At 35.8% G+C, this 23,722-nt stretch overlaps 1 protein-coding gene across 10 annotated transcripts in view; it reads left to right on the top strand.

The window, feature by feature from the left end:
* ADAM23 (ADAM metallopeptidase domain 23) overlaps window positions 1-23,722 on the top strand; it is a 75,751-nt gene that overhangs the window by 33,058 nt on the left and 18,971 nt on the right. For all 10 annotated transcript variants that reach the window (XM_055812645.1, XM_055812644.1, XM_055812647.1 and 7 more), the window contains exons 10-23: window positions 3,456-3,527; window positions 5,137-5,303; window positions 7,325-7,409; window positions 8,212-8,302; window positions 9,903-9,951; window positions 11,952-12,051; window positions 14,660-14,731; window positions 15,499-15,585; window positions 15,731-15,811; window positions 17,629-17,679; window positions 18,144-18,207; window positions 19,816-19,921; window positions 21,346-21,465; window positions 22,408-22,576. In XM_055812645.1, coding sequence (XP_055668620.1) covers window positions 3,456-3,527; window positions 5,137-5,303; window positions 7,325-7,409; window positions 8,212-8,302; window positions 9,903-9,951; window positions 11,952-12,051; window positions 14,660-14,731; window positions 15,499-15,585; window positions 15,731-15,811; window positions 17,629-17,679; window positions 18,144-18,207; window positions 19,816-19,921; window positions 21,346-21,465; window positions 22,408-22,576 — 1,314 coding nt within the window. The remainder of the gene's footprint in view (window positions 1-3,455; window positions 3,528-5,136; window positions 5,304-7,324; window positions 7,410-8,211; window positions 8,303-9,902; window positions 9,952-11,951; window positions 12,052-14,659; window positions 14,732-15,498; window positions 15,586-15,730; window positions 15,812-17,628; window positions 17,680-18,143; window positions 18,208-19,815; window positions 19,922-21,345; window positions 21,466-22,407; window positions 22,577-23,722) is intronic.

Here is a 23,722-nt window from a genome sequence, read left to right as displayed (position 1 = left end):
CAATTTTGCTAATTTAAGTTTTAATGCAGCAAAGCGTGTGGACAGAACTATCTGATTGTTCTTCCTGACTATTCCACACTTACAAACCAGATTCATAATGAAGTGGAAGATAAGTTGTTTGTTCAATTCAGAAAGAGTTGGCCATTTGATTTAAAAAATGGGGGGGGGGGGGGGGGGGGGCGGGAGGAAACCCCATTTTTTTTCCTTTTTGTCTTGAGAGATGACTGGAAGAAATCAGACCAAGAGACGTTTGTTACTTAAATGTTACTGCTTTCACTAATAATGCCAGGTAAAGCTATCAAAGTGCCTGTGTATTACCCTTACGAAAAATCAGGAGAGAGGGGGCTGGGGAGTAATAAGTCTTGGAAACCTGAACAACTGTTTTATAGGCCCTTTTTGAAAAGCATCACAAATTTGAGTCCAACAGCTACATTTTAACTAGAGCATATCTATTATGGAAAACTACTCAGTGTAGGTTTAAAAGTTTTATAGTAACAAAGAATATACTGCAACTGACGCTGAGTTACTCTAAAAAGAGCTTGATTATGCCTTGTCTCACTTAGCTTTCTCAGCTGTTCATTGGCTGAGGGGCAAATAAGGACCATGAACTCTTGGTATGACTTTGCGTGAACAAGACCTTTTTTTTTGAATCATATTCTGTTGATAAAAGTTTCTGCTTTTATGTACAAACAAAATAAACTTTTTAGTTTTTGTAAGAGCTCTTTGCATCTCTCGCTCTACTGCATATTTTCCCAATGCTTTATGTTGTTGTGGGCTTTTTTGTCAGCACTGAAGGATGATTTTAAAGAGCCAGAAATAGCAGATAACAGAACAGGATGCAGTTATTTTGTACTTGTTCCAGTGCTGAGCAGACAGATAATACAACCTTCCCTCATCTGTTTATTAAATCATAGAAATAGTCTGGGCAAAAATAACCTATATTTAAGCCGTGTCAATTCGGCGGGGGGGGGGGGGGGGGTTGGGGGAGCGGACTTTGAATGGGTGGAAAGAGTAGGACAGAAATTTCAACTGTTTTCACTTCTAAAGCCACCTGATAGGAAACCATTCTAAGAGTGCTCAGGAGTTAGTTGTTTAGGGGTGGGGCACAGTAACTGAAGTTATGGACATTTTGTTGTCTTTTTTGAGGTCTGTGGTTGGTGTTTCATGTAAAGATAAAATATTTCTATGTCTGTGTGTTTCCTCTGGCGTCCTGTATTACAGATGTGCTTAAAGGACAACCATCTTGTTCACTACCTTTGTTACAGACACTAACTGTTGTCTCCTCTCAAGCTTTATTTGTTAGAACACAAGCAATCAGGACTTTTACTTCAGGATTGTCAATGACTCAGAAGCAGATTAATAGTTCTGTTCAAGGAATAAAATGGACATACTTAAGGAAGTGTTCACGAGTACGAGTTACAGCCCACCAATCCAGGAGATCACTAAATGTACTTCTAAGGTTTTCTGCTTACCAGTAGAGGGCAGATTTCTCCTGCAGCAAGGTTCTTTGGTCATTGTGTTGTTAAGTGATTAATACTATGCATTTTCACAAAATTTTCCTTTCCTGTAGCACTAAAGACACAGCTAAACATATTTAATTAGGTTGTTGCATTTTTTACTGTTGCATTTTAGCTTAATTTCTGGTTGAGGAGCTGTGTTTAAACATAATATGTTGTATATCGCTATTAATTTTGGCATTTAAATACTTTCATGAAAACCAAAACATTTTCCAGAGCATGTTATTTTACCTTTCCACTTCTGGGAAGGTTTTGGATTGGCTCAAAATAAAAAACCCAAAGCCACCCTTCCCCCCTTGTTTTGTTCTGGTGTCATGGTTCCCTAGGGAGCAAACAAGAGTCCCATCATACTTTTCTCAGTGTACATCGTAAGTACCTACTAGCACTGTAGCTGAAAGTGCTTGGTTTTGAGAATAGTTGTAGGGGAGGGGGGTTCTGCAAAGTTACACTGAAGGATCTTTGAGTATTAAAGTCTTCTGTGGATGTGCTGAAGCATTGTGGAACTTCACACTGAATAACTGCATATGTAAGAAATTTCTCTTCCTGCAGTCAAACGAATGAGTGTCATTATTGTTTGAACTTTTTGTTACCTCTGTGGCATTTCGTCCATATAAAAATAGATTGCTTGTGCAAAAATAACTGTAATTTTAAGGGATGAAAAATTTGTTACCTAATAAGATTGTGTGTGTGTCACTCTCCTGACTTTCAATTTGAGAAATGGATTATTTAATTTTAGAATTATTTAATTTTATCTGGTTTTACTTTGACCTTCGCACCAAGCATAATTCTGGAAAACAGGGGGTTTATCTGTTTTTTAATTCTAATTTGGGAAGGTAGTTAATCATAAAACTTAGTTGATGAGAGTAGCCACTCAGTTGCTCAGAGAAGAGTCAGACCCTCTTGTTTCAAGGCCTCTTTGGGTACTGTGTTTTGGAGTGGGAATAGCTGACACTTCCTGGAACTTGAAAACGTTTGTTCATGAGGTGATGAGATCTGTTGCTTTTAACCAGTAGTTGAAATCAGTAAGGGTTTTTTAAAGAAGACTTTTTACCCCTTTGTTCTATGCAATTTTGTGTTCCTTTTCTGTGAAATTTTGAATACTTATTTTTCCTGCCTGCAAATCATATTGCATAATGCAATTTTGGTTTATAACTTTACAGTTTTTTGAACATATTCAGATACCATAGCAACATCTTCGGAAGATTTGAGTTGGAACAGAGGATAGTTGTGGGACAGGATGAGGAAAGACAGGAAACAATTGTAATGACATGCACAGAAATTAGGAGGCAGAACTTGCAATATGGCTTATCTAAGTCTATAGAAATGTAATGAAGAAATTGAAATTAAAACCTAAAATATTCATCTTAACTCTATCCACATTCAGACATGTATTTACTTTTACCACTCATTCCCTCTTCCTTTTTGCTTTTTGGTATCACTAATGCTACTTGTCATAAGTCTTGTGCTATAGTAGAGAAATGATGCCTTTGCAAAGAGCTGTACACAGGACAAGTGATAAATGCTTCATCTTCGTGTCTCATAGTTACAGTCATGGAACGTGGCTAGTACAGTCTGACATTTAACTCGTCAGGTTAAGCACAGTTTTAATGGGTACAACATTCTCTCAATTTTAAGCTCATGTTTATGTTCGTGTTTACCTGTAATTTTGTCTTGAACATTTGAACTCTGATTCTGAGCAGTATACTTCTTGTGGCTAAATGCTCCTTTTATAGATCTGAAAGGCTGTCTAGCATACATGGCTTCCTTTATCTTCCAGGGATTCTTGTATATGAGATGCAGGGTGTGATCTGAAAAGCTTTTCGAATTTTTCTCTTACTCTTTCCTAAAATATTCATTTTCCTTTCTTGCTGTAAAAATAAAGAATTAGTAATAAATATTTAAGTTCTCACTGTGTTCTACTTTTTCTTCTCCTTTTAGTTCAAAAAGCACCGTTCTTCAAATGCATACACAAACAATTTTGCGAAGTCTGTGGTAAACCTTGTAGATGCTGTAAGTATCAATGTTTCTACTGAAAACTATGTCACTGACTGTGTTAGTTTAGCACTGTATTTAAAAAGTTAATGTTAGCAAGTACCAGGATAAAAAAAGAAAGAAAAAGAGCAGCTATAAAAATTATATTTAAAAACTAATTTCCATTTCCTCTGCAGAAGAATAGCCTGAGGTGAATGTGTAAGAAACCACCAAATTATCCTTGGCATTTTCCTCAAAGCTTGCAACTGCCAGAGTTTGTCTTTGGTATGGGGGATTTCAAACTTTAAGAAGCTTTCAGTATCTGTTTCCTTCCTGTTTGCTTCAGGAATAGTTCTCCTCTCAGCAAACACAAGTAAAGTCTTTATTGATCCACTAATTTCTGGGGTTTAACTTTATTGATTTCTCTTACGTGTCACTAATCATTTTCTATGTATGTTCTCAGTGTGTCTCCCTCAGATTGAAGCATATTAATATTATTTTTTCCTTCAGAGTTCTTGGACAAAATTGAGCTTAGCTGGTTGCTCTCTCTTGCTCTTACATTTATTGCCTTTTTTCCTAAGCTGAAGTATTATACATTGAGGTTTTTATAAGGGTAATACTGCCTAGGTACAAGACTGGCATGGTAGTCAGTGCTAGTTTATTCAGTGTAAATGTCATAACTGCAGGAGGTTATTTACAATTTATGTTGTGTGGTGTAGGTGTAATTTGACAAAAGATAATAAAAGCATTTATTTCATATAGTGCCTCATGGAAGTGACCAATTAAATTGCCTTTTGTGTATTTTATGCATTAGGCAGCCAATGTATTAATTACTGACTGCTTTTAGATCATAACGAAGTATGATCAGTAAGTGTTGCTCATGTCCCATGTAAGACTTGATGGGCAGACTGTCTATTTTGGATAAGGAATGCATCTTTTGTAGATTTGCAAGTTCTGAATAATATTAGTTAATAAAATTTGGCATTTGATGACCTGAACCTGAAGAGAGAGGCAGTTTATTTCAGTATCATGCACAAAGTTAAAATGGGTATTTTAAAGCTGTTTTGTAATTATTATGTCCTGATTGTCATTTCCTTGTCTGTCACTACAGTGACATTAAAATTAATAGAAAGATTAATATTCTTACTTCTCACATTACTTGAGTAGCATGAAGTGATCATACCATAAATGAAAATCAAGCGTTATGTGAATTAAATTTTGGATATATTGGAGAACTGAGAAATTATTTAATCTTGACTTAAGAATTGGCTTTGGCTATTCATTGTCTTTGAGATCTTTCTTTTCTTCTACTTTGACATCACCCAGTGTACCTTTACATTTCTTCTTTGCTGATTTTTGTACAGGTTTTCTGCAAAACTCAGTGGTGAAATTATTTGACATGAGAATTTTAAAGAAAACGGAGCAGCTCACAAAAGGAGCAGCAAGGGTTTTTTTTGTCCTCTAAAACATAAAATTTAAGTTGACCAGAATATTAACTTTTGGGTAATCCAAGGCATTACCAGCTAACTATTTCCCCATGTTTCCCTCCTGCTTTATCCCTCTTGTCCTTCCGCTTTATTTTTGCTTGCTAACTGTGCATGTTTGACCCAGTGTTCTACTCCTGTGCCTGTCCTGTCTCTGCCTTCAGATATACAAGGAACAGCTGAACACCAGGGTGGTTCTTGTTGCTGTGGAAACCTGGACAGATAGAGATCGTATTAATATTAACCCTGACCCTCTGCGGATGCTTCATGATTTCTCCAAATATCGACAGCACTACATCAAACAGCATGCTGATGCTGTGCACCTGCTCTCGTATGTACCATTATACAATGATTTAGACTATTACAGTTTTACATGCTTTTCTGTTTACTGCTTTGGTCTACCTGACTCTTCCTGCTTACTTTTTTGCTTGGTATTCACTACATCAATCATCATCTGCCTGCCTTAGGTAGGTTAATCTATTTTTTAACATGTTAGTCTATTTTTAATAGGCATAGTGTATACTGTAGTCATGTTGATATGTATCTGTAATGAAATTTGGATGTCTTTGCAACATGGAGACAGTGTCACATATTTGAAGTGTCTTCTGATGAGCCTTTGACAGCTAGTTCTGCTCATCAAGTGTGTAACGTACCGCTTTCCCAGTAAAGAGCGGGAGAGGGCAGAACTGACGGTATCACGTGTTGCCAAAAGAGCATTCCAGTTACTATATTTATTCACACATGTAGCTGCAGTGATAATTTGTTAATAGGAAGTCTCCTCCTTTAGAGGAGTAATGATTTTTTTTCTGTGACACAGTGTATTTTGAGGGGAAATTCCACTTCATCAGACACAACATCAACCTTGGGCAACAGTATCTTTTTACTTCAGGGGACTGTAAACAAAAGAGGAGGAAGAGTAGGTCCCCTGTGCAGCTTAAAGATCTAAAGCCTTCTACCAGCAGCATGGCATACTATGAGGACAGAGTGAAAAAAGTCTTCTGTGTGGCTCTCCTATTACTCAGTTTCTGCAGAGGAAGATAAAAATAGGGGATGAAGACTTTCCTTCAGCTTCTGTCATAGCTGTACTGCCTTAATACAGGCATTGCAATACAATGCTTACTGCATTTTTTGTAACATATGTAAACTGTTGATGATGATGCAGTCTTATTTACATTTATGCATGTATTGTGTCCCTTGCTGAAGAGTTTGTCAATGGGCAAACGGGCTTTTCTCAGTGGTGCACAGTGAAAGATTCCAAATACAAACTGAAATACAGAAAATTCCATTTAAACATAGGGGGGAAAAAACCCTTTCATTGTGAAGGTGGTCAGGTGCTGGAACAAGTTGCCCAGAGAGGCTGTGAAGTGCCCGTGATTTGAGATACTCAAAAGCCAATGGGACATGGCCATGCACAGCCTGTTCCACCTGAGCTTCCTTGGAGCAAGGAGGTTGAATTAGACCATTCCCCAAAGTGCCTACCAACCTCAGCCCTTACTGTGGTTGCCTATTGTAAAGCATCTAACTTCAAGCGTTTAGTATAGTTAAGCTGTCATCTGAGAGTTCTGATGCCTATCAGAGTGTTCTGCAAAAATAAATATATACCTGTATGGAGTATCCTGTCATTAAAAAATGCAGGAAGGTACATTGATTTTGCTGTTGTAAAAAGTTTTCATTTTCAGAGATTAGGGTCATTTGTTATGCATGCCCAGGACTGTGCAGATTTATTATTATGCCTGTGAAGTTAAAATAGGTATCATTCATAATAGTTTCTAGACATTTTATAGAATAATGTATATCTTCCAGATTACATTTACTTAACTGAATTATTTGGGACTTATTAAGAATAAATGAAAGGAGGCAGAGTTAAAGAACAGTGTTGAATTACTTTCCCTTTAGGTATATTTCTCAGTCCTTTCATTTGGAGTTGAAACTAGAACTTGAATTGGTTTGGATTAAGAGTATAATAAAAAAATAATTCAACACTGATACATTTCAGTACAGAATTATTTCCTGACAGATTATAATTTGGAATATATTGTTACCTTTTAAAGGAAATAGTATCATTGTATTTTCTTAGGAATCTAGTGCTTTAGCTTTCTCTGCTTGGTCTGTTTGTGGGTTGGGACTGATTGTGAGTCTAAAAGATAAAAATAGTATTTTTGTTGAAGGTTGTATCTGATTGGTTCTTTTGATGCCGGTGTTCTGTTCACAAACTTGCAGTTGCTTTTGATGCTAGATTAGGATTAATGTGCATGCAGTGTATCATTGTGTGTGTGGAAGTGTGATCTTTCAATAAGTTCTTGGTGCCCTATGTCAATGTATTATTTTTCTTTATTTTTATTTGTTTGTAAGGAATGTGACATTTCATTACAAAAGGAGCAGCTTAAGTTACTTTGGAGGGGTTTGCTCTGTGACCAGAGGAGTAGGAGTGAATGAGGTAAATTTTTTTTCACAATTAAAGTGAAATAAAATAGAAACTGTAGATTATAACCTCACAGTTTATATGTTTCAGTATTCAGGGCTGTAAAGGTAACTTACATATTAACAAGTTAGGATTCTCAGAGCCGGCCTTCTTGTATCATTATTAAACTACTGCACACTGTGCTTTTCTTTTTTAAAAGCATTCCTCCTGTCTGCATTATTCTCTCATTATTCTCTTCATAACATCTTAAACTTGCTTTTAGTGTATTTAACAAATTTAGACCCCAAAATCTCAGACAGAAGTATTTGAAATATAGCACTGAACATCCTTCTGTGTCTTCTCACTGTAAGAGGCTTCATCTTCTGAGGTGCTGATGACATGTAATTCTTAACTGATCTTTTTTTAACATTAAAACTAGAAAAATTTGGTCCTTGTGCGTTGATGATATTATTACTGTTATCCTCAGTGCAGTGTTAAATTGATAGTGAAAATCTCATGTTTTAACATGGATTAATCATACTACATGAAACTATATTACATATATATCAAACAGCCTCCTTTCTGTAGGTTAATTAGTGGACAGGGATTCCCTCAGGTTAAAGAGACAAGATTTTTTTCCATTGCATACTTCCTCATGTTTATTTTCATTATATGCAGACAGAATCGTGATTTGCTATACAGAATTACTGAAGTAGTAGGTCTGTGGTAAGCCAGAATGAGCGGGTGTAGTGTTCATTACAATAACTTAAGTTTTTTGTTTTGCTTTGCTTTGGTTTTGTTGTTTTTGTTTTTTAATTGTGCTCCTCTTGCAATGCAGTATGGCCTCCCTTTGGCCATGGCACAGGAACTAGCACAAAGTCTTGCTCAGAACCTCGGAATACAGTGGGAGCCAGCTGCCAGGAAACCGAGTATGTACATGGACATGGAGTCTTCCTCTGTCCTCCTTAGCTAATATATAAGCTCCTCCTTTGCAGTATTTGAAACAAATACCAAACTTGCTGTGACTGTAGAACAAGAATTGTTGCTTTTGGAAATATATGCACCAAAATTTGAGTTTAACCAAAATAAGAGCTACCAGTTTAGGACTCATTTTGCAATGACCTTAGTGATGTTCTGTGTCAGGAGGTTAGATTCATAACCAACATTCAAAGGTACAATGGTAAAAACACCATTAATTTAACTGAGAACTCCTTATGTATCGTAATGAAATCTGTAAGTACTATAAAACTATCCCTGACTTCTTAAAAAAAAAATAATACCTGATACATAATGGAAGAAATGGTAAGAAACTGTAACCTAGTCCAGGGTGACATTTGCTCAATGTGTTACCTTGCTGCTTCATAGCCAGATTAGACTGATGTGGCCTTAACACATACAGTGCAAAAGTCCTTTTGGGGCTAAAGAAGATTGTTGAGTTTTTCCACTCATATCTTGTAAGCAATTTGGCTACTTTCTGTCTTTGCTGCTTCTTTTAAAATGTGAATGATTATGCTGACTTTATTTTGGAATCACTTCAGAAATCTGTGAATTGGGAAACAATGTGGAAAAGTTTAGGGAATGTTGGTTTGTAAAGCCTTGCTTTTGAATTGTGTAAACTTGCAAATTGCTAAAATATTTTCTGTATTTTTTTTATTACAGGTAAAACATAGTTCATATAATTTGGAAATCAGAACCTTTTTTTAATTGTAAGATAAAGGTTTTTAAAATGATAGCTTAGTTTCCCTACTTGGATACTCTTTATAGTGAATGATTAATGAAAGACCTGCATAGAGCAGAAATAACTATATAAATAATCTGAATATTTTCTGTGGAGAAACAATACGGTTTTGCAGTAGTAACTAGAATACAGAACCTTTCTTCTTAAGAATGCTACGTCTTTCATAGATAATTTTTATGGGTAGTTTGTAACTTCTTTTTATCAACCATAAGATGGTGACCTTTTGGTTTTATTTTATGAATTTGGTTACTGTTGATTTACATGCTATAACTGTAAGGAAACTGTAAATCCATTTTCACTCAATTGCTTTTTCTAATGAATGTTTGATTGGCTGATTCACATATTACTTTTAATAATGCTATACTAAAGGGAAAAAAACATGGCCTGTCCAGTAACAGTTCTTATTCAGGGTGTTCTGTTTTAGGGAGGAGGAAATGTGAATACTTCTAATTGTCAGTATCATGGGTACTGCACATACCCTTGTGCTGCCTGTTTTGAGAGCATGTAGGGAAGAACATTGCCAGCTATTTTTAGCTTCTATACTGCCTGAAACTTTGTGTTGAGTCTAAGAACATGCACATATGGTAATTTGAAAGTACCACATTTATATTAAGTATATTATTATCTCTTCAAGTCAGCGTGATTCCCTTTTAGGGCTAGAATCTGTACAGCCAAGAAACCATCTTTGTATAATTAATTAGTCGAGGTCCATTTATATAGTGAGTATGTTTATTGTAAGCATATTTATAACTGCTTTCCTTTTCTGTGGTGTTTTGGTCTTGTCTGAGAAGAGTGTGACTGCACTGAATCCTGGGGTGGTTGCATCATGGAGGAAACAGGGTATGTCATAACTATCAGTAATCAAGGGCTCTGGAATTAGTTCATAGTTTACAGTATGACATAAATATTTGTGTATTGGGTTTTGTCCATGTGTTTTAGTACTAATAAATGAAAAAACAGAAGCAGTCGGAACAACTCAAACATGCAGATCAATTATTTCAGTTTTCAGCAATTCATTCCCTTTGCCACTTACATTTTAGGAAGTTATTTATAAATCTTATATTTTGAAGTGCAGTGCAGTGTGATCACTAATGCTTTGCTGCACTTACAATGATTGAAAAGTAAAGAATGTGTATTTTTCATTAAATATATCCAGTTATGCTTTTTACATGCAGCTGGAAAAGTGTTATAATACAGTTTTCATAAGTGATATTTTCAGTTTTCCTAGATTTTAATGATTTTTCCCTGCCAATTCCTTCAGAATTCTAATTTTGAGCGATCAGAGTCTTATAAATCACTTCCTCTCAGCATTCTTTCTCACTGTGGAAGCTTGATGCCAAAAATCATGGAGAAAATTATTTATAAATACGACAGAAGGAGCTTAGTTTCTTCATGTGGTATTTGGAAATTGGTTCTTCAGCAGAATTACTGTGTGGATTTCCTGTAGACTTGTAATTGTCAGCCACCATATGAATGTAACAGAAAACTATTCAGTAAGTTTGCTTCCGACATCCAAAGTAAGGCATTGATCAGAATAGGTACTAGCTTCCTTCTTCTGGTGAACTCATCAAAGTATCAGTCTCAGATGGAAATACCAGTAGAAGAGGTCGCGGAACAAACCTTTTGTGTAGATAAGGTAACAGTAAAAAAAAGTGCCAGTCACCCAGAATCCAAAAAAGGGCTGACTAATGAAATGAGTGAATAATTAGCTGCAGTGTTAAGCCTTTTCACTTAACTCCATCAGTGCCAGAAGATATTTTTTATATGTAGAATAATTCAGTGGGGAAATGTCAGCTCATTAGCAGTGAGCTGCTAGGAAAGGAATGGAGAACCTCCTTATTATGGCGTGGTTACCCCCATATTTAATAGTGTGAATAATCCTCATTTCCAGATCTCAAATCATGGCTAGTAAAGTATCAGACAGTTTCTGTGTGAGAAATTACTAATAAAGTATGTTTTCATTGGGCTGGGAAAAGCTGGAGATGAAGAAATATGAGAGAAGTCTGTAACACCATGAACAACATAGCACATGATTACTGTTTCTTCCAGTGTAAGACCTAGGGAGACATGAAATGAGACTAGCAAGTAGGTGACAGAAAAAACAGGATGACATTGTTCTGTAATTAAGCTGTGAAACTTCTGCTATAGCACCTTGCAGATGCTAAAATGCAATAAAGATTGTTAAATAAGACAAAATAAGACCTTCTGAGAGTTATTGAGCTGAAAATCGTTGGAAGCTGGAAATTTTTTCTGCAAGTAGTAGTACAGTGCTCTGTTCTCTACTCTTCCCTGGGCATATTCTCGCGGCCAAAAACAGAGATGAATTTGGGTAAAGTGGATTTTTAGTCTGAACCCTATACAGCTGTTCTTATGGCTACAATTAGTTTTACTTTAAAAAATAACCTTATTAACGGGATCAGATTAATGAACAGTTTTAAAACCCTGGCATGAGATTAGGGATCTGGAATGTAATCCATCTTTTAAAGTGAAACTGTGGGGGAAACAAGCTCAAGAGGACACTGGGTTATACATGCAACTGAGAGGGTGAATAGCAGCTATTTTGATAATGTGGTTTCACCTTATTCAGAAGATTAAAAGACTACAGTTTCATATACTCTAGATCCATATGATAGAAATATAAAAATGCAATATGTTTAAAAACTTTTTCTTCTGTTCTGATATTGTTGTTTGAGAATAAGAGTGAGCTGACATACTGTTGCTCTCAGTGGTTGTAAGAAACTGGGGTTTACATTATTAAAAAAATGTTGTGATCTCTCCACCCCCTTCAGTAACTGTTGCTGTTTCAAGGCATTTGCTCAGCTAATTCTTTGCCATTTTAGGGTATACCATTCCAGGAAATTCTCCAAATGCAGCATTGCAGAATACAAAGAGTTTTTACTTCGTGGGGGAGGTGCCTGTCTTTTTAATAGGCCAACAAAGGTAATAAATAATTTCACTCACACCCATCTGCTCTCATAATCATTCAGATATCTGTGTGTGTATTTTCTTGATGTTGTTTGTAATTAGCTGACTGGTCATTCCCATAACATTTAAAAATAATCTGAAGAAGAATGCAACTTGTTTTCTATCAATTCTTCATGCTCAAATAATGACAAATATTGCAGTTGATTTGTTATAGCTAGATACATCCCCTTTCAGCATAAATGCAATACTTACTAAGCTGGAAACAGCGCAGAGTAAATCCAGAAGTGAGGTGGTCATGCATGCTCCACATACACTCAATTTGTGGACTTTTTGCCTGAGGTTGTTAAAAAGGCCAACTACCACACTAGGAATTAGAAATCAATAGCTTACTTCATATAGACAGTAGCAGCTTGTGGTTTTTCTCAAAGTTAAATTCATTTCACTTAATTTCAGATGTACATCATTTAGCAAACTCTAATTTAGAACTGTTTCCTTGTACCATCTATTGCTTTTTTTGTCTAAAAACTTACCAAGGTCATAATTTTTTCTAAGGCAGTATTAGTATGACATCCTCCTAAAGCTGAGTAGTATAAAAATATTCCATTTGGCTCTTTTTGCAAAGTAAGATCTATCCAAAGTATTAATATTCTATTTAATCATGGTGTCAAACTTGCTGTCCTTGTAGAATTTAATACCACATGAGACTATTAGGCTGTTCTGTTTACTGTGCTGTATCCTTTGGTAGACCAGCACCTTGCACAACAATTAACTAAAAAAAATTTGCTTGTTAGAGTGTTTTCTAATCTTTTCCCAGGGTAGCAATCTTTGCTTACAGAATAAGAATGTAAGAATTTTTACAGACAAGAGTAAGTAGGGAGAAAGAACACAGCTTCATTTCTTGATTATGGTTGTCTAGCAAGGTAATGTGAACAAATTGTCAAATTGATTATACAGAATAAAAATCTGGTTTATTTCCATGAAAATGCTCCCAGGAGAATTGGTGAATTATCTTCATATGTTATCTGTGTCAATGTTTCCCAGCTTTGAAGTTAAAATACTTTGGGGGGGGGAGGCGGGGAGAAATAATCTTACAATGTTTAGTATCCTATTATTTGGAGGTTGGGAGGTAAGATAGAAAACGGTGTGTTTAATCTTTAGGTAATAAAGCATAGTTGTGTTAAGCAGTCACCATGATGTCATTTTTAATTATAATCTTTTAGTTATGCTCCCACATATATATGATGGTTCCATAGGAAATTTTGTGTGTGTTCTCTTATTTTCTTGCATTTCTCTGGTTGACCCCTTTTTGTTTTCTTATGGGCTATAGGTCAGATAACCAAGTCTGTCTGATGGAGAACTGAATTTCAGGTTTAGAATAAGATCTCTTGCTGTTTACACTGAAGCGTAGTAGTAACAGTGGCTTATAGAGGGAAAAAAAATAATTCGGTTTTCTGAATTTTGTCAACATTGCTAGTGAGGAAGAGTACATATGGGTATTGCTTTAGTGTAGTTTTGCTCCTGACATCCAAAATTCTAGGTGCTGGTGATTGCCTGTGTGGTTTATGCAACAAAAGTACAATGTTTTATTTCTTTTTGATTAGGCATTACGATTCCTCCCTGCCCCTCCTAAAGTACCAAAGAAGAATTCCATTCACATTTATAACGAATCTGTGTTGTATTACATGTTATGTTTTATATCTTGATGATCCTCAACAGTGGTACTACCACTAAGCCCACAGAGAAAGAACGTTTACTTGCACCTTTAACCCTTATCTAACTGTAGATTTATCTGTTCTCATTTGAACTTAACTTTGAACTTTAATTTTAACCATGTTCTAGTGATGAATGTATTTGTTGCTAATATCCTAGTTAAATGGGAGATTCCTGATATTATTACATGATTTTAAAGTAGAATTATTATATTGAAAACAGACAAGTTTTTTGTGAAATTATTTCTGTGACAAGACTGAAAAAATCTTAGATCACCTTTAATCAAAATTATGTGAAACCAGTATAGAATCTATATAATCCTGAACTGTAGAATTTATCTGTATTGTGTATATATCTGGTCCTAGGATTAACCGTTTAGCACTATCTGTGTGTGGTTGCATTATTCTAAGTTACTAATAAGGCACATAGAACTGCATTTTGGCAGTGTTTCTTGATGTTTTTTGGTTTTGTGCACAGACATGTTACACTGGAATAGACAGTAGCTAGTTACAAGAGCAAGTATGGGTACCTGGGTAGACTGACATCATATTGCTGACTGGTTTCTTAGAGGAACTGTCAAAGAAATGGGAGTCCGTAGAATAGGAATGAAGTTCAACTGTTATCCCCTTAAGTATGATTTTATTGTCTCTCTGTTTATCATAATTCTCCGAGATCAGTATTCTCCCTTCTAAAGAGTGTTAGCATTCTAGTGATTTAGCTGTACATCTTCCATGTCTGAACAATTCTGGCTAGCAGCACTTGAAAAACACGCTGCCTTCCCATTTCAGTAGCACAGCATGTATTTTCTCTGGGAGAGCATGTTTCTGTAGCATTGCAGAAATGGGCTATGTGTGACAGAAAAGTCGTTTGATGCTAGTTGTATTCTTACTTGGGGGGGCTTTTTTGCTTTCAGCTCTTTGAAACCACTGAGTGTGGAAATGGATACGTAGAAGCAGGAGAAGAATGTGATTGTGGTTTCCGAATGGCAAGTAGAGTTATATACTAGTCCACAAGTCCTTCTTGCAAAATATTTTAAGATAACCTTTCCCCTTCCCTTACCAATCACATGATTTATGGAAATGAATTTGCTTTCCTTATTGTTTGGGAACAACTTTAGTAAAAGACTGTTAAAACATTTTTTCAAGTAAGAATGAGTGCAAAACCAAAGTGTGTCCTCAGAACAATTCCTGTTACAGTAATGATAAGATGTAGCTGTTGCCCAGCAATTTTTGAACTGCACTGTGGAAGTGCTTACCCCTTTACTTTTCCTGGATAATATGCCTGGAGTGGTAGACTCCTTATCGGTGCCTTGGAGATATGTTGCTTGTGTTCTGACAGAAGAAATAAATGTTTTCTTCTCTATAGTAGAAATATTCCAATAATGTTTTTGCAAAAATCTGCCCTGTAGATTTGAGTCCTAGTTCTAGTATTTAAATGTAATTGCACCCATAATTAGTTTTCTTTTTTCTGCTATTTAACTAAGCAGCATGCATTTGGCACAGGCTATGCCACACCTGTGTAGAGGCTTCAGAAGGTGCGAATCCCCGTATATGCTGTAGCATATATGTCACTGTTTTCCCTTTACTTTAGTATTTGAACATTGCAGAGGATTCTTCCCAGCTGGTAATTTCAAGTCATCGGTACTGGACTGAATCTTTTATCTGCTGGTATATAATAGTTTGTTGGAAAGATTGTGAAGAAAAAACTTACTTAGAATGGAAAACTAAAAATTTTGCTTAATGTTTTCTTTAGGAATGCTATGCAGACTGTTGTAAGAAGTGCTCTCTTTCTAATGGAGCTCATTGTAGTGACGGACCCTGCTGTAATACATCATGTCTTGTGAGTGTTGCTGCAGTATCTGTTGTTCTTGTCAGTGGAAGTCATGTGCAGCCTGTTATAGTTCAAAGTGTGTTTTATATAGAATGAAAAGGAATGGATTATGTACATATAATCTTAGTCCTGAGCTATATTCTTCATTTTCTAGTTTTTCCCACGAGGCTATGACTGTCGATACGCAGTGAATGAATGTGATATTGCAGAGTTCTGCACTGGAGATTCTGGCCAGGTATGTATGCAGAAGCTTTCTCTGCTTACACTATTGATACTTGTTTTTACTAATTTTTATATCAATTTAAAAATAAAATCCAGATTCACAAATAGCATACTCATATACCCAAAATAACTATGGGGTATTGTTTTTTAATCCTAACAAAATTTTTTAAACATACGAATAAACTATGATGAACTCAAAAAAGTAGTCTAAGTAGAGTCAAAATACAACTTCTGTAGGTTTATTTGTTTTTTAAAACTCATGGGGGTTTGTGTATCTGTTTGGTATTTGTGTCAGATATCTGTCTTTACTCTTTGTCTGGACTGTAGCGTAAGTACTAATAATATACTGCAAATGTGAATGGATTCAAGGGTAGTAACAGTTAGGATTTTACGTAATAAAATAGTTTTAAATATAATTGTTGAAAATTACAACTAATTGAGTGTAGATTCATAGAATCATTTAGGTTGGAGAAGACCTTTAAGATCATCAAGTCCAACCATTAATCTAACACTACCAAGTCCACCACTAAAGCATGTCCCTGAGCACCCCATCTACACCTCTTTTGAATACCTTCAGGGACGGTGGCTCAGCCGCCTCCCTGGGCAGCCTGTTCCAGGACTTGACAACCCTTTCAGTGAAGAAATTTTTCCTGGCATCCAATCTAAACCTCCCCTGGCACAACTTGAGGCCGTTTCCTCTCATCGCTTACTACTTGAGAGGAGAGACCAGCACATGCCTCAGGACAGCCTCCTTTCAGGTAGCTGCAGAGAGCGATAAGGTCTCCCCTCAGCCTCCTTTTCTCCAGGCAAAACAACCCAGTTCCCTCAGCTGCTTCTTACAAGACTTGTGTAAAGTGTTACGTTTTTTAAGAGTGTGCACATGTATGATAATTTTAAAAGTACATCTTCCATTTTCACAGCAACTTTACTGCTTTAGGTGATACATGCTCCTTTTCGATACTGAGTATTTGGCATCAAGGGTATATAGGAGCTTAGTAACTCTGCTGCAGTAATCTACTGCATCAAGTTCTTAGCTTTAAGGGAATAAGATTCAGGATAGACCACATATCTCTGGGTATTGGTTGTAATTGTAAATGCCAATAAAGTATTTTTTTATTATCATTTGAGACAGCCACACTTACACGTAAGTAGATATTGCTGAAATTTTATTGTAAATCTTTTATTCTCTAGATGGAGCATTCTTAATGGCAGAGAGAAGGGCTTTCTTAAGATAGAAAGGCTGCCCTCAAGGTATCGGCTAATGTGGCGCATTGCAGCAGCATACCCTTTCCAAATCTTCACAAGTCCCTTTTTGTTGAGGAAAAGCTTTGAGAATGGTCTTTTCCTATCTTTAGTAATCTGAGGCTTCTGTACCTAGTGACTTTTCATACCGAAAAGTGCCAAGAGAACCTGACATCATTAAAAAGCCGCAGCTCTGTGAGCAACAGACTGGTAGGCTACAGCTAGGTGCTGGCTTGCTTTCTTGGTGGAACTGCAATGAATGCAGTAACAGTGTTGCAAACACAGACCCAATGCTGGCTAGGAAATACCTTGTTACTGAACACATTTGTTTTGCTTTTCATTGTGCCTTACCTCCTTAATTTTCTACTTGGAATATGCAGAAAGTTAGAATCAAACCTTGTATTTCATGGCTCAAAATGTTCATTTTTTCATTTGTATTTGTAGCTATAAAGATTCTTGCACTAATCTTTTTATTTGGCCCCTTTATGTGGTGTGCAATTGTCTTTTAAAACCGGCAAAATTACATGTGTTTTCCTTTGATGTATTATTACAGTAAACATGATAAAAAAAATTCTTAATTTTTTTCAGTGTCCACCAAATCTTCATAAACAAGATGGGTATGCCTGTGATTCTAATCAGGTATGCAGTGTTTTAAGGTCCCTGCACATCAGCAAATAGAAATCAACCAAATTAAGTTTTCTTTTTTTCTTTTGTAATCCTGTCTTCTATATTTGTTCATAAATTTTGTCTTTTGGACATCGATGTTGCTTTTGCTTTATGCACTCTATGAATAGTAAAAATTTCTACTTTGAGTAAAATCTGCTTGATATCTTTACATTTTACATGTAGATCTCCATGTTAATAAGTTCTTTACAACTTCGTAAATGAGAGGTATAAAGCTGCTGCTGAAATGTCAGTACATATAGACACCAACTGGCTTTGAGAATGTGGGCCAAAATGTGTACTCCCTCTACCCAAAACCATGAAAACTATTATATAGCCCATTAAGTGTGTGAAGAATCAAATTGAGATGTTTGTTGGGGGAGGGGAAGGAAATTAAATAGTGTTCAGTTCTCCTTGCTAACATGTTGTGTTCTCTTTAGGGTCGTTGCTATAATGGTGAATGCAAGACAAGAGATAATCAGTGCAAATATATCTGGGGATCTAGTAGGTTGACTTTAACTACCTTAAATGTATTTTATTTCTGGTTCATTCCTGCCTTTGTTTTGTATTTTTATTTTTTGTTCTTGCCACTGTAAATTGAAGTTTTCTGCTCAGTAGAATAGACAGCATTGAGAAACTGTGGCTTGATTGCCGAGTGAAATTTCGAGTTTGGGAGTGCTGACAGTGAGATTGTTCTGACGTGATGCGGTTGCAGACACAGGTAGGGCAGCAAGTGCTGGACTCTGGTGGAATTAGGTGAGAAAACATACAAAGTATTGGCAACTTTGAATTACTGTTACCAGGGGGAAAACACCCACAGGATGTTTTGAGGATTTTTCTGGTGTAGTTCAAAACAGGTGTGTTTGGGTTTTGTAATGACAGTTGTCAACTCCATTATCCCAGCAGTAGTTCATGCTAAAGCTGCTCCACCTTGCCTCTCTTTGCTCTACCATCTTACAAGTCAGGAAAATTAGTGTGAATTTAAATATACATAGTATGAATTTAAGCCCAGAGGTGTTGAGTAAAATAGAATTGCAGTTGCAATGGATTTTGCTTGTGGCTGAGAGGGGATAGATGCTCTGTGTAATGACTTTGAGACAGTTCAGCAGAGCTGAACTATCAGGATGTCCCGTGCTACAGCATTTAATGTTTTCTTGTGCATTTTGTCTAATCTTAACTGCCACTGCTGGCACTGCCTGTTTGGGGCAGAAGAATCACTCCATTCTGGGAGGGGAGTGAGACAGTTTTACTATTTATTGACTTGTACGACACAAAGATGCTATATAAGTGTAAAATTGGATGAAGACAACATTTTAGCTTTATGTTTCCACCTCACATTTATTGATAATATTAAAGGCATTAGGTGTTTTTGTTAATTGATTTATTTGTATCTTTCTTATATTTGGGTTGCCGTCTGTACAAATCATTTTACTAAAACTACCCTGTCTTATTTACCTTTAATATTTTATCTTCTTCTGTATAATTGTTGTGCCTTTCTTTTTTTAATTGATTTTAGAAAAAACAATTGAGCTTGTTAGTAAATAATTGCAGTTTTAAACCTGTTAGTTCAGATTTCTACTCCTAAAAAGCCATAGAAAATAACTTGACTGATCAACTTTTTCTCTGTGAACTAAAAAATTATATAAAATAAATATTGATGTCAGAACATATGCTTATGGTATATGTTTTATTTATATATATATATATATATAAACTTTGATCTCCTGAAATACAGATCAGGAATAATTGCAGTGAAAACATCTAGATTAAATCTATGTGCAACTGTTATGAAGTGAAAAAAATTAGGCCACAGATAAATTCAGACGCACAAGGCAGTACAGGCACTTTGGAGGTTGCTTTTTTTTAAAAGTTCAGAGCAAATTTTGAACTTTGAGCTTTATTTTAGAAAAGCCATCTGTAGGTATTGCGGTTCAGTCTGCTAGGTTCCCACTGTAGTCACTGGAAAATATTATCTGTGAACATACACATGTGGTTAGATTTGTGTTTTGTATTAAAAACATACAGAGAACTGCTGCAATAAATTATGCAAGTTTTAAAGCTGTCATGTTGCCGGTGGAAAGTACATTCTTTTTTTCCTTTCTTCATCAACAGAGTCTTCAGGATCTGACAAATTTTGTTATGAAAAGCTTAATACGGAAGGCACAAAAAAGGGAAACTGTGGAAAGGATGGAGACCGATGGATTCAGTGTAGCAAACAGTAAGTTCAGCTTGGTAGAGATTATTTGTATTTTAAATAGATGAATACTGGTTTAAAATTGTCTTTCTTTTTCATGAATGCTTCAGCAGTTTTGCATTATTTTGAATCTTCTTTCCCTCACAAGGTTGGCATCTTGAAAAGTTCCATTCTGACAAATCCATGGGTGACAGCAATACACTTACAAAGATTCTCAGATTTCCAGAAGAATGTGCTGGGACTTTAATTCTTTCAGAGGAGCTGGGGGACAAGGTGGCAAAAAGTCACAAGTTCATAAGATACAAACACCTCAGACTTGGCAGGGATAAATTAGGCTGCAAGTACACACACTGGTTTTGCTTGCTCTGGGATTGGTACCAGGTTATGCTATTTGAAGTTAGTTCCAACCTTTATTTTGCCCAGAGAGGGCTATTAGACATTTGGATGCTATAGAGAAAAAAGCCGATTCATTTGCAGGTGATCATTACTAGATGGATATTTGATTATCTTTACTTTTCAAGTTAATGACCATTAGTGGATAGACTTAAATTTCTCCTGGTTTGCTTACTTTTTTGTAATTTTTAAGTATGAATGTAAGAATTTAAGTCTCAGAATGGCGTTCTCCTTCTTTTGACTGTTTGATGTTTGTCAAGTATCTTTTTCTTATTTTATTATGTAATTCACGTTTCAGATAGGATCATAAGGAAAGGAGTTGTTTAATGGCTTTTTAATTTTTTTTCCTTTAGGTGAAAGTAGTGTTGTTGTTATATGTATGTTAAAACCCTCTATTGTATAAAAGCTTTTCTTGGTCAGTAGAAACATGCAGAAAAGTGGTCTAGCTGAAGGGCCGTTTACCATTTTTGTAATTTTAACAAATACAATTTCCAGCATTCATCCAGCTGCTTTATGACTTAGGACAATTAGAGCAGGAGATGGAGGTTTTAAGCTGATATCCTCCTATTGAAGATTGCAGATATAAAATAAGATCAAATAAAGCAGATTCTTTGCCAAAATTCAGACTGCATGCTAACGACTGTCATTATGGTTCTGTTGTCCTGCAAGGGAAATAAAATTCATCTAAAAATTCAAACATCACATTAACTTACAGCATCCAAGCTGCTGGAGATAGGGAAATGTAATTTAGCCTGCTATGACAGAGCTTTGTACAATTTGGCTTTTCTTAATTGTATTGTATTTAGAGTACAGATAATTTTTTTGTTCATGTGAACATTCACTGGTGCCTTAGAATGAATAATTACTTGTTTCTGCCTCTTGTCATTTATATCAACCAATATTTTATTTCCAGGCTGGTACTCTGAAAGTCTGTCGTGTGTGACTTATGGTAATATATTACTTAATGTGATCAGTAGCATCATTGCCACTCTTTCTTTTTTGTAAGTTTATTTCATATTTTTTCAGTAACTTTGATTTATGTTTTCATTTTACAGTGATGTTTTCTGTGGCTTTTTGCTCTGTACTAATCTTACTAGAGTTCCACGAGTTGGTCAGGTTCAAGGAGAAATTATCCCAAATTCTTTTTATCATCAAGGACGAATAGTGGACTGCAGGTAAAAGATAATGCAGTGTTCCAACGTGATTTTGCTCAGTCAAACCTAATTGAATTAAAGTAAACATAAACGTAAAATTGTGGGATTCTTAGATAATGAATATCTTACAGAAAATCATTATTCTGAGTGGTATTTCTATTAAAAAAAAAAAAAAGCTTGATCACATTTAAAGAGGGTAAATGTGGGTTATCCACCTGATTACTCTTACCTTTAACGTTCAGAGTTTAATGCTCAGCATTATATTTTGTGGCGGGGGTGGGGAGAGGAATTGTAATTGCAATTGCCAAAGACTTATATATTAAACATAATGATTTTGATTATTAAATACTCAGAGAAATAGCTACAGGAAAGTAAAGGCTGAAAAGGGGTGAAACTGGAGTTGTGGCAGGATAAGATGTTAAGCTGCAGTTCAGTTAAAGGGCAAGTTAAGTGAGGTTTAGTCTACTGTGCATGATACTGGATTTGTATTTTAAAGACATCGGCAACATTGCTGTCATGCTAAGAATACTTTTACATAGTTAGGTCCTGAGTGAACAATGATTCTTAACTCTTCTGTTATTCCACTAGTGTTTTTACTTAAATGTCATCACATGGGAAGTTAGTTTTTTTACGTTTTTCTAGCAATAATATTTCATAGCATTTGGAGGAAAGAAAAGAGAAAAAAAAAAAGCATGGCCCGTCAAAGACTATTAAAAAAACCCCAAAGCCTAAGGTGTCCTTTTTGAGTATTTAAGTCATTATAAGGCTAAAAAGAAGTCTGGATAACCGGAACGCCTTGTCAGTGCTGTGGACAGACAGAAAAACGTTCTAATTTTGTGAGTCTGTCTGTATGCTTGAATGAGAGAAAGGTATGAGGCTTTTATTATCTACACTGACATGTTTAATATTTTCAAAAGACTCCAGTCATAATACTAATAGTATCTTAAAACTTGTTTCTTCTAGTGGTGCTCACGTTCTTTTAGATGATGATACAGATTTAGGTTATGTGGAGGATGGAGCTCCATGTGGACCTCACATGATGTGTCTGGACAAAAAGTGCCTGCCAATTCAGTCCTTGAACATAAGCAGCTGTCCTGTTGGTTCCAATGGAAAAGTCTGTTCCGGGCATGGGGTGAGTCTGTACTGGGAGTTTGCAGCTAAGCTTCTCCGTCTCTCTCTGCTATGTCTGATCTTAATGCACCCCGCAGAGTTCTCTACCTGAAACTGTTCTGAACACCTGTTGGTCTGAAAATGCAAGTGTTAGGTTCAAGGGAAGGCTGCCATTCTGTGAAGCATAGGTAAAATTTCAGAAAGCAAAGCTGTCAGATTAGTTCTGCAATTACATCTATGTGGTGTTTTCATTACTAGCAAAAAGCTTTGACATCAGTTATTGTAAAGACTTGTAATGTACTACCCATATTTCAAACTACTTGCCATCTTCAGTTAAACTGTTTCGTGCATACTGTCATCTTTATAATATCGGATTCATACCTCATGACTTAAATAATCAAAATTCTAAGCTGTTGGACCACAACAGAGACGATACATGCTTCTTGAACAGATGCAGTCGATCATTTTACATTAAAGCACATTATATTCTGTTACTCTACGCCTACGTCCATTTGTCTAAGACATTAGGTATGTTTTGATGAACAGAGTCACTGTTCCATTTCTTAACTGTAATACTGATAAAATCTTTCCACTATGGGATGCAGTGGACAGATACTTGCACGAGGGGCTAGACTTTATACAGGAGGGTGGTTTTTTTTCTTCTTGTTATGTGCAATTGAAGATGAATTTGAATGCTTCAAAGAGGGTTAAGTTCAAAATCAAGAAGAAAAATTTTAAAATTGGAAAGGAAAGGATCTAGGAGATCTAGAAATTATCTTGGTACTTCTGGAGAGTGGCATGAGTGGTGAGAGAACTATTACCTTTTTTGTTTTGCTTTGGATTATTCCAATTCATAATTTTAAAAGAATACTTCAGTTGGTCAAACCTGCCATAAAATGTATTTATCTTCAGCTTCCTAGGTAAGATTTTTCTAATTTAAGAAGCAGACTGAGATAAAACTTTAGATTTTAAAAAATCACATGTACTACTTACTTGTAATCATCAGTGTGTACGTTATTTTCTGGGGTTTGGACACTGGAACATAATGTTAAAAATGCCATTATTAGCTGATGCCTAATGATCAACTTCAATTCTGGTCTCATCATCAAAACTTCATTCTTTGTTTTGTGTCTGTTTCTCATGTCATGCTTTTTCCTTAGTAACCTCT

This window comes from Falco peregrinus, chromosome 8 (assembly GCF_023634155.1).
Source record: "Falco peregrinus isolate bFalPer1 chromosome 8, bFalPer1.pri, whole genome shotgun sequence".
In the NCBI taxonomy this organism is placed as follows: Eukaryota; Metazoa; Chordata; class Aves; order Falconiformes; family Falconidae; genus Falco; species Falco peregrinus.
The sequence above is the reverse complement of the archived record's forward strand: the minus strand, read 5'-3'. Positions and strand labels throughout refer to the sequence as shown.